The sequence below is a fragment of the Durio zibethinus genome, chromosome 10 (genome assembly GCF_047325235.1).
Source record: "Durio zibethinus cultivar Kanyao isolate XHJ-2024 chromosome 10, ASM4732523v1, whole genome shotgun sequence".
In the NCBI taxonomy this organism is placed as follows: Eukaryota; Viridiplantae; Streptophyta; class Magnoliopsida; order Malvales; family Malvaceae; genus Durio; species Durio zibethinus.
In genome coordinates this window covers 23,831,980-23,842,848 of record NC_143171.1, presented here as the reverse complement: position 1 = coordinate 23,842,848, position 10,869 = coordinate 23,831,980, and the positions used below count along the sequence as shown (strand labels likewise).

Genomic DNA, 10,869 nt, shown 5'->3' with positions numbered 1-10,869 from the left:
TTGTTGTGATCCTAACAAATTTTGGAGGATTTGCATCCTAAATTAAGTCTTACCAAACTATTGGAGGATTTTTCATGAATTTAAATTTTTTATAAATTTTACCAAACTATTGAAGAATCTCATAAATCAATTTTATAAAAAAATTTACTAATAAAATATTTTGTTGTGATCCTAACAAATTTTGGAGGATTTGCATCCTAAATTAAGTCTTACCAAACTATTGAAAGATTTAATATATTTTCTAAAAATAAATTTATAGAGAAATCTCACCAAACTATTGGGAGATCTGCATCAAAGCAAATCTCACCAAACTATTAAAAGATTTTACTAATTATTTTCTTGAATAAAAATATATTAATGAACCGATGACGAGTCTCTTCAAAGTGGAATACTAGTCTCCCTAAATACTCTTGAGGTGAAAAATTATCTTAAATTGCTACCAAATTATTGGAGCAAATTTAGGATTAGTTTCCAATAATTAAACAATTTGGTAAAATTATAAGAGTATTTTAAGGCTTGGATAATTTGAAATCAAGCTAGTACCATCCTTTGAATAGCCACTGTAAAGGTGTTGTAACCTCTTCATGTGTAATCGTACTTCTGAACTTAAATTTTGATTTTGTAGATTAGAATTTACTGTTTAAAGGTACCTAAGTTAATCTTGAACTTCTCTTTAAATATGATAGATTCTATCAGGTGACCAACCACATCTAAATAAAAAAAATTGGTGGTGATTCCTTTAATCTATGTTAATAGTAGATACACGGATTTATACATTATGAAATAATGTTCACAAATGAGTTCATTGAAATTAACTGAAAGAACACAAATCGAATATGAATAACTTATTCTTTAAATGAACGAACATAAATGAACAAAACAATTTTCTTAGCAAACATGAACTGAACATGAATACCTCTAAAAATAAACAAACAAACCACATACAAAGGTTTAATCGTTCATATTCAGTTCCAACCCTACCTGTAAATGTGTTTAATCCTGCAATCCCAGTACCTGTGCATGAGTTGGTGACATTGGTAAATAACATGGTATAATGGATCCTTATCAAGTAAGGGCCTGTAACTTTCTTCACTGCCAATAGAGAATTCAATTCTAAAAGCAACCTCCGAATGCCACGTGCTCAAGCAATTTTCAAACCCAAACCATAGTTCCAATACCCCTCACAGTCCCGAGCAATGCCTCCTATAGTGAGTTCCCCAGGACTAGATAAAGTTGAGTCATCAACATTCACCTTCATAAACTCCGCAGGAGGAGGTTGCCAAGCAATAAGTCAAACTTGACTGATAGAAGCAAGCCGTCTAGTCTCCCTAAAATGCAAATAGTCTCTAGTAGTAGCCACTATAACGTTAGAAGAATGATTCGACCGGCTATAATTTTCCTCAAACACATTTATTTTCCATTCCACACTTGCTTTCTTAATTAACGGGAGCTATAATCTTTCTTTGTTTCTCTTTTTGTTTGTCGTTCTGAAGACAGAATTTGCTTTGCTGATTCTTTGTCTATGCTTTCTTTCTTTTTTTTTTTTCTTAATGTTGAACTTTTGGCATATCCAATGATGGAATACTTTCTTTATTTTTGCCAAAGTGCATTTTGGCATACAGGGATTTTGGTTTCATGTTGCAGTAGCTGTAATAGGCTATTCTTCTTTCTTCAGCAAAATTTTTTTTTCCAATCCTACTTCTATATTCTATTACATACAACTATATATGTATTAAATTTATAATACAAGAACATTTATTCATGATATGTCCGTAATCTAGTGTTCAGGGTAGAGATAAAAAGGGTGTGAGGATTGCATTGCCCTTGATATTGAACATGGATCAATAATTCAAAGATCATTGACAGGTTCTTCGCTTGAATCCTCTCCATCTTGGCTTCACATTCGACGAAGTTTGAATGAAAATGAAAGCGGAGAGATTGCATGGACCGGCTTGTCTGTCATTCGGATCAGATTGTAAGACCATGCCACCGTCAAGGTTCCTATCACTGGTCCAACCACATACACCCAAATTCCCTTGTACTCAGCACAAGCAAGTGCTGGTCCTATGGTCCTTGCTGGGTTCATTGATCCACCTGATATTGTTCTGAAATATATATATGCTTAGACAACTTGTAATTAGCATTACATTTTTTTTTTGTATGCGTGCATATGCACATATGTTGTGGCCTAGATGCTGGTTTTTCTTTTTTTGTCATCTTTTGAAGAATTAATTTCAAGAGAATCTTCAAGAAACAATTTGTACAAATGAATCTGTCCATTAATGTAAGGTTAATTGGGCATATAATGCCAGCTAAGAAAAAGAAATTGGAAGAATTGACTCATAAATGATGATTTCTAAAGTTGCTTACCCAGCCAAGTTGAAGTTATGCAAACAGCAGAACCAACAGCTATGCCTGCTAGCTCTCCTACCTGTCAATATGGAAATATATAAAAACAGGAAAGATCCAATTATACCTCAAAAAGTACAAAACTTCGAGAAGAAAATGTCATGCACCATTCGACTATATAAATACAATATAAGTATGTTATGGCATTAAATATATGTGTGTATCAATAACTGATTGATTCAATTGATTAATTCATTTGTCTCGATGATAAGAAGTCATGAACTAAAGCATCGAAAATCCTTTGAGATGATTCTTACGGCTTTAGTATCAATTGTCACAGCTGACGCGATAAACATCATTGAAAATATGACAATTATTTCCATGATTAAAGCTTGAAAATCTGACCCCGAAGGTGATGTGGTGCCAACATGTTTTTTTGGATGCAATAATACACGAATTGTGAATGACGCAGAGGTTGCTCCTATTAGTTGAGCTGCAGCATAGAATGGGACCTGCAAGAAATTAAAACCCCATGGGTTTCATTTATTTGTTCTTAAAAATTTTTGCAATTTGAATATAATTAACCATAATTGTTACTGTCTTCAAAATTATTTAACTCATACAATATTTTGACCTTCATGCATGTTGCATTTTCCAATACTGTTTAACAAAAAAAAAATAACGTTTGAAAGCGATGAAAGAACATACATTCATAACGTATTATTGTTCATCTATTTTTCTTTCATTTTAATCTATTTTTCATTGTTTTTAGTGCTTTTTTTTTTTTTTTTTTTGAGAAAGGGAGTACTCACCATTACGATTTGCATTATTTTTTAATTTAACATATAATTATGCTACTCAAAAGATAAATATGGATCGCCGACCAGAGTCTTTTAATATTTTTGAAATGAGCATAAAAAAATAAATTCAAATAATTCTATTTATTTTCAATATGGATATCTATATTCCAATCATGTGGTTAGTTGAGTTTTTAATTTTTAGTGAGTTAAAAATAAATGTTGAATATAGTTTATTTGCCCATGAATTATTCCATTATTCATTTATATTTACTAATTGTGGTTAAATGAAGCTTTTATTTGGTTTCAAAACTATTGATGGATAGTTAAGCGATGTTGCTGCAGTGAAAAAGATTTGAATTAAAAAAAATACATTTAAAAAATATGATAAAAAAGTGTGATTAGAAATTTTAAATGTTTGATAATATTACAAGAAAGTGTTATTAGTAATTGAAACATTTAAAATATATATAATATTAAATTTTTAAAATTTTAAAGATAATAAAATAATCTTTTTATCTTAAATGTATTTTTTTTACTATAAAAAATTTTTTTTGAAGAGGTTTCTTATTTGAGTTGAAAAATTAAACCTTTAAACTGAAAAACTATTTTTTTTTAATATTGTGTTTACATTAAAATAAATTTTTGAACATAAAAATTTATTTCAACGTCAAAGCTAAAATGATTCGAATGATTCAAAAATTGAAACCTAGGCTCAACCCCGCGTCTTTATTTGCAATGGCATCTTGTCAATCGAATTTGCTATGAGTGAAACCTAGCAACATTTTATGAACTTATATATCATTTATAAAAATTTTCTTCAGTAAATTTTATTAATAATGTTGTTATCAGCACAAACATATTATTATTGACAAAAAATTTCATTGATAAAAGTCAATTTTCTGGTAGTGAACCTTTGCCAAAAAATTAAGAAATCATCAACAAAGAAAATAATTGAGAAAAAATTGAAAATTATGATCATTGGATCAGATTCTGCTATTTTTTTTGTCTAATTATTTATTTTCTTTGTTTCCTAAGCAAAAACTAGACATAATAATCTAAAACATGATATAGCGACATGACACGAATACAATACGAAAATAAGATACAAAGATGACAGAGCTTAAAATTGTAGCAATAACTATATATGGGTTTAAAAAAATAAAAAATTATATCTTATATTTTCATGTCGACACAAATTATGATATGTAATTTTCATATACGACATGGTACAAATACATGAATTTTAATATTTCACACAACACAAATATATGAATTGCCAGTTATAGCAAAAACATAGTGATTTCAGGAACTAAAAAGAAAATAATGTACCTGTTTCCATGGAAAATGTCTGACAGATGCAATTGCTAGAGTAACAGCTGGGTTCGTGTGTGCACCAGAGACATGGCCAACTGCATAGATCATTACAGTTACAACAAGCCCACCAGCAATTGAAGCTCCAAGCCTTGAGATTTTGTTTTCATCAATGGAACTAATGGCAGCTGATCCACATGTCACAAACACTAGCAAGTAGGTTGCTATGATCTCTGCAAACACCTGTTACATATGTACATATAAAATTTTATCAGACAATTGATGTTGTTTATACAAAAGGAAAAGCTATAGTTTTATTTAAGATATTGTTTTGACAGGGTCGGAAGTTGAGATACATGCAAAAATGTTTTAACCTTTCTTGGAAAATCAGGAGGGTAGTATTTTTGAAATGATTTGCACACAAAACTAATGCCAGGCTCTTGGGGTGTTGGAATGTAATTGAATGGAGCAAGCTCTTTTTGATGATCTATTGTAGCCATTGTTGAAGGACTGAGAAATTGAAGGATGGAAGGGAGAGAGTGAGGTTAATTCAAGAGAAATACCAACTCAATCTCAATGTTCAAATTGCATTCTTTTATAATTTTTGTGGCCAATGATATCTAATTTGTCTGTTGGGTTAAAATCCTTTGATAAAATTCGGATCTTAATTCAATCAGTTCATACAGTTATCTTTAAGAGTGAACATCCAACAAGTTTAGAATTCAAATTTCAATATCTACAATTACTTTCAATCTTCTCAAATTGTGACTTTTTTTATTAAAAAAAGTCTTACCTATTGCCTGTGGCTCTATTAATGGTTCGGGGTCCATATTAACATCCTATAACCAGATTTACATTAAAAGTAAGATAGCCAAAATGGACAATGCCTACTTTCCACTTCCCACTTTCGACTACACAGATTTCACTTTTAACTTTTTTTTATTTATATGGCAATATGATGTTAAGTTATTAGCAGGTATGATCAGAAGGCTGCAGGGATCTATCTTTCATCTTTCTTGCCTTCCTGTAGACAGGTTCATTTTGAAGATATTTATCAAGAGTAATAAAGAAATGTTTGTAAGAAAAGTTGGGGGCTAAATTATAACATTTTTTCCAGTCTAAAAAAAAGTCAATATGCTATAAATTCGTAAATGATAAACTGTATATGTATCCTAAGTAATATTAACAAGCAGTTATAAGTGTTGTTTAAAGTGATAATCATAGAACGAATTTTAATATAATTTTAAACACAAAATATATTAATTTTTTATTAATCAAATGAATCTCTTTGATTTTTATATAAGTTTGAACTATGATCACTTAAATTAAGAGTGTAACATTTTATAAACAGATCATAAGACTGTTGACTTTTTGTTGTATTATTATAATAAAAAATAAAATTCAAAAGTATAAAATAAAAAGAAAAAAAAAAGGAAAAAGAAAAAGAAAACATATAAATATAATTATATTATATAAATACTGTAGACACCCAATTGGGTCCAGGCCCAGACCAATTGGGCCTGGCCCAAATGGGGTAAGCCCAATGTAATTTTTTCTTGTATTATTATTATTTTCTTTTCTTCTTTTGTGTTTTATTTATTTTATTATTATCATTATTATGTACTAACATATGTATATATTGATTTATTTAGTTTTTTTTTTGTTAATATTTATATGTAATTTATTTATATAGTTATATATGTATTATTATTATTATATTATTTTTTTTTTTATAATATATTTTTAGGTTTATCTTATTTTATTTTTTAAATTATCTGTTAATTTTATCTGATCCTTTTTGATTATCTGATTTTTTTTTCTTATCTTTTCTAATTATCTATCTTTTTATTTTATTTGATTTTGGAGGGCTGTGATTGAAAGTTGAAGAATCCCACTGAGAGTGGGAATTCAATCAGAAGAATCCAGACTGGATTCAAAGATTGAATTCCCGTCCAAAGGAGAATTGGGATTAATCAGAAACTCCTGATCAATCCCTATATAAAGCACCTCCTGGAACAGAATGAAACACACAAAGAAAACAGTAAGCAAAGCTACTGATTTGAGAGAAAAGGAGGCGTATAGGAAGCTAAAAAAAGTTTAGGAGTGTTCTGGGAGTGAGGAAAATTTTTTAGAAATTTTTTGGCGAAAATTTTTTCTGGAAATTTCTAGGAAATTTCCAGATTCCGACAAAAATTCCGGCGAAGTTTGAATTTTTTGGCGAAAATTCCGGCCAACCTTGAAGTTTCCGGCGACTAACCCAGTTTCCGACGACGAATCCCAGAAACCGGTGATCTTTCGGCCAACTTCCGGTGAAATTTCCAGATTCCGACGACGTTTTCCAGAATCCGACGAAAATTCCACCGGTGTTCTTCAGTTTTTAGAGAGAAGGGAGAGGAAAAAAGAAGAAGAGAGAGAGAGAGGAGAAGGGTTCTGCCGAAAAACAGAGGGAAGTGCCTTTTATACCCTTTCAAAACGACGTCGTTTTGGCCTTAAGTAACCTAGAGGATCCGCGCGTTTTGTCGAACCCGACCCTACCCGGGCGTCGACCCGCTTTCTGACCCGCGCGTGCTAGCCCCCCTCCGAGCCGAGCTAAGCTACCAAGCCGTTCCCCCCGACCCGTTTCCCTGCCTTGAGCCGAGCCGAGTCGCGATCCGAGCCGCTCCAGGTTTTTTTTTTTTTTTCTTTGTTTATTTTTTTTATTTATTAGATTAGGTTTATTTAATATTCTTTTTATTTTTATTTTTTTATTTATTTTTTATTATTATATTTTCTTTAAATAAAAATCAAAAATTCAAAAAAAAATATTTTTAGGGAAAAGTTGAAAGTATCAATTTTCCTTAAAAGTAAATTTTCAAAAAAATATTTTTGAGGAAAAGTTGAAAGTATCCATTTTCCTTGAAAAATCGAAATTTCAAAAAAAATATATTTTTAGGGAAAAGTTGAAAGTATCAATTTTCCTTAAAAGAAAAATAAATTTTCAAAAAAATATTTTTAGGGAAAAGTTGAAAGTATCAATTTTTCTTAAAAAATAAATTTTCAAAAAAGGGATTTTTGAGGAAAAGTTGAAAGTATCAATTTTCCCTACACAAAAAAAAAAAAATCATTCTTTCATTCCTTTTTATTTTGATTTTTTTATTTTGATTTTTCTTTAAATAATCCGACGACGGAGCCTCTGCAAGTGAAACAGTAGTTTTTCTTGCATACTCTTGAGGTGAGAAAATTTTCTCAATTTTCTGCTAAAAGTATTAGAGTCAATTAAGAAAAGTTTCCAATAATTAATTACTTGGTAAAATTTTAAGGCTTTTGGATAACACAAATTTAAGCTGGTACCATCTTTTGATGGGCGTTGTGAGGGTGCTATAACCTTCCTCACACTTAACCGAACTCCCGAACCTTGTTCTGGTTAGCAGACCTGAACCTATTCTTTTGGGGACCCTTAAACTTAGGTGTTCCCCGAAAGGACAGATTCCATAGGTGGCCAATTGCACCTAGATAAAAAAGATTGGTGGCGACTCCCTAAAAGTCAATGTCTAGCGATAGATCCTCGGATCTAGACGTTACGACAGCTTGGCGACTCCACTGGGGACTTTGAGAGTCAGGCCAGCAAATAATTTATGTTATCCAAAAGCCTAATAAAATTGAACCATTTTTGTATATATGTGTTATTATTCATTCCTGTTTATTTATCTTGTTAATTATGTCATTCATGTGCATGTGCATAACATGAGCTCTATACCCGAGCTCCGTCCCTCTAGGAGGGAGTAAAGTACCTATTACTTTCGCGAGGTCTAATGCCTCCGCAGTGGCTAGCGAAATACTCCCACTCAAATTGAACCTTTTCCGCTTGTAGCCTGTAATGGGTGAGGATTAGGGTGCCTTACTAGTCTGTGATGGACAAGGATGTAAGGAACAATTTGAGGACCTTTAGACTTTGACCTTAAACCACATATAGTGAACCTTAGAAGTGCCTACACCTAAGATAGAGCCCTTTCTACCCAATGATAGATATGCCCTGAAATTAGGACACAAAAAGGGTGTTTGTCTAATCATTTTGATTGTTTAACTTTGTGTGTTATTTTTATTATATGTAACATTATGCATCAGCATCACTTTCGTTTCATCACGGAACTAACTATGTTGTTTGTCTGATTGTATGCATCTGTATTCTTTTCATGATCATGTTTCAACACAATCATTTGCATTCATTTCATACTAGATTTCATTCAAAAAATGTACATTTCATTTGTGTATCAAAGCATCATACATAAGGTATAGCATAACATTTCTAATCATAAGTATGTACTCAAGGTCCGAGGATAGCTCCATCTAGCGAAAACCTTGCTCATCCATACAACACAAGATCCAGAGCAAGGCAAATGGAGGAGGAAAGTTCTCATAGATTTGAAAAGCTAGAAAAAGCTCAGGAGAAGATTGAAAATGAACTTAGCAAAATTCTGGAGGCTTTCAATAATATGAATAAAGGAAAAGGAGTTGAAGGAAGTACAAGCCAACAAGAAGTGGCTGACCCATTGTACCCTCCAGGTTTTGGCCCATCTCAAGCCCAGTCTGCCCAAGAGGTCCCACCACAACATTTTGCATATCCAACATGTCCTGGAATGCCATCAGCTTTCAACCCAGGGCAGTATAATAGCTATATAAATCCTGTCTTCACTGAAAAGGCAGCAGAACCAATTCTTGATCTAGAAGAGAAGGAGAAGGAAAAGATAAGGGTGGAAGCTGAGGAAAGCTCTAAAATTAGCATGCTAGAGCAGAGGCTACGGGCTGTGGAAGGATTTAGCTGTTATGGGTCAGTTGATGCTGCTGGGCTCTGCCTAGTTCCTGATGTGGTTATCCCCTATAAATTCAAAGTACCGAAATTTGAAAAATATGACGGTACAAAGTGTCCTAAAACCCACATCACCATGTATTGCAGGAAGATGGCAGCTCATGCACATGATGAAAAACTCTTGATGCATGTCTTCCAGGATAGTCTTACTGGTTCTGCTGCCAGGTGGTATGTTCAGTTGGATAGAACCCACATTCGCTCCTGGAGCGATATGGCTCATGACTTCATCAGCCAATATCGACACATCATCGATTTGGCCCCTGATCGTTTATCTTTGCAAAATCTGGAGAAAAAGTCAAATGAGTCTTTTAAAGAATACGCCCAGAGATGGAGGGATATAGCTTCACAGGTACAACCTCCACTGACAGAGAAAGAGACCACAGTGCTGTTTGTTAGCACTTTAAAGCCTCCCTATTATGAAAAGATGATAGGGAATGCAACAAAGAATTTTGCTGACATGGTAATCTCTGGAGAAATTATTGAAAGTGCCATAAAAAATGGCAAGTTGAGAGGAGGAGAAACCAAGAAAACATCAGAAAAGAAAGAAGCTCAAGCTCAAGCTGTGAGCTTTGATAAACAACAATTCAGGGGTTATCAACCTTATCCATCCCAAGGCTACTCTCCATACTATCCCGCTGTGAATAATGCCTCATCCTACCCATACCAGCTAGCTCCACAACCATCTTATTCATCCACTTACCGTCTTAATATTCAAGCTCCTGTAAGAACTCAAATTCACCCTACTAAACCAGCAAGTGGTTCACGAGAACAAAGAACTACTCGAGAAAAACCTATATTTGATCTAATCCCTATGACTTATACAGAGTTATATCGAGAACTCTATAATAGCCACTTGATTGCCCCCAGCCATGTGGAACCGCTTAAACCACCCTATCCAAAGTGGTATGATCCTACAGCCCGTTGTGACTACCATTATGGAATTACTGGCCATTCTACTGAAAATTACACTGTTTTAAAGTATAAGGTGCAACGGTTGATCAATGATGGAATGGTAAGTTTTGATCAAGGAAAAGCAACAACACCTAATGTTAGTGTACTGAGCGAAAGTCAAGAACAGAAAAGATTCAGAGATTCACAATGAATTGAGGGGCAAGATGTCAATGGAGATAAGGCTGGTTGAAGGTTTCTTCTGTCATTTTTGGGATTTCTTTTCAAACAATGTTAGATTTTTTTTTTGCAATATGACTTCACTTGTTATCATTTTAATAAAGGCAAGTCAATGCATTTCATTACATTTCTATCTTTCACTTGACCATTACTCCATGCTTTGTTATCTTTGATAACTTTATACTCCCTTTCTTAGATTTCAGATGATGAATATTTAGACAATGATAACAATAATTCTGGGATTTAATTTTGAGAACTCATCCACGTCAATGTGAGGAGATGATTTGAGCAAAAAGTAAGTTGTTACTGAAGGTGAAATAGATATATCTTAAAGATGTGCAATCTTTTATACAAGTTCATGAGCTTTGTTCAATAGATGATGTTCAAGAAAGGTATTCACAATTGAGATGAAAAATGGCCATCTTTCTTTTACCA

General features: G+C 32.7%; 1 protein-coding gene across 1 annotated transcript; it reads right to left on the bottom strand.

The window, feature by feature from the left end:
• Positions 1-987: 987 nt before the first annotated feature.
• Positions 988-5,194, bottom strand: LOC111292757 (aquaporin NIP2-1-like). Its single transcript, XM_022885304.2, has 5 exons — positions 4,835-5,194; positions 4,479-4,703; positions 2,667-2,861; positions 2,367-2,431; positions 988-2,105 (listed from the first exon to the last, which is right to left on the bottom strand). Exons 1-5 carry the CDS (start codon positions 4,958-4,960, stop codon positions 1,898-1,900), a joined length of 819 nt encoding a protein of 272 aa, XP_022741039.1. The 5' UTR covers positions 4,961-5,194; the 3' UTR covers positions 988-1,897.
• Between the last annotated feature and the right edge of the window lie 5,675 nt (positions 5,195-10,869).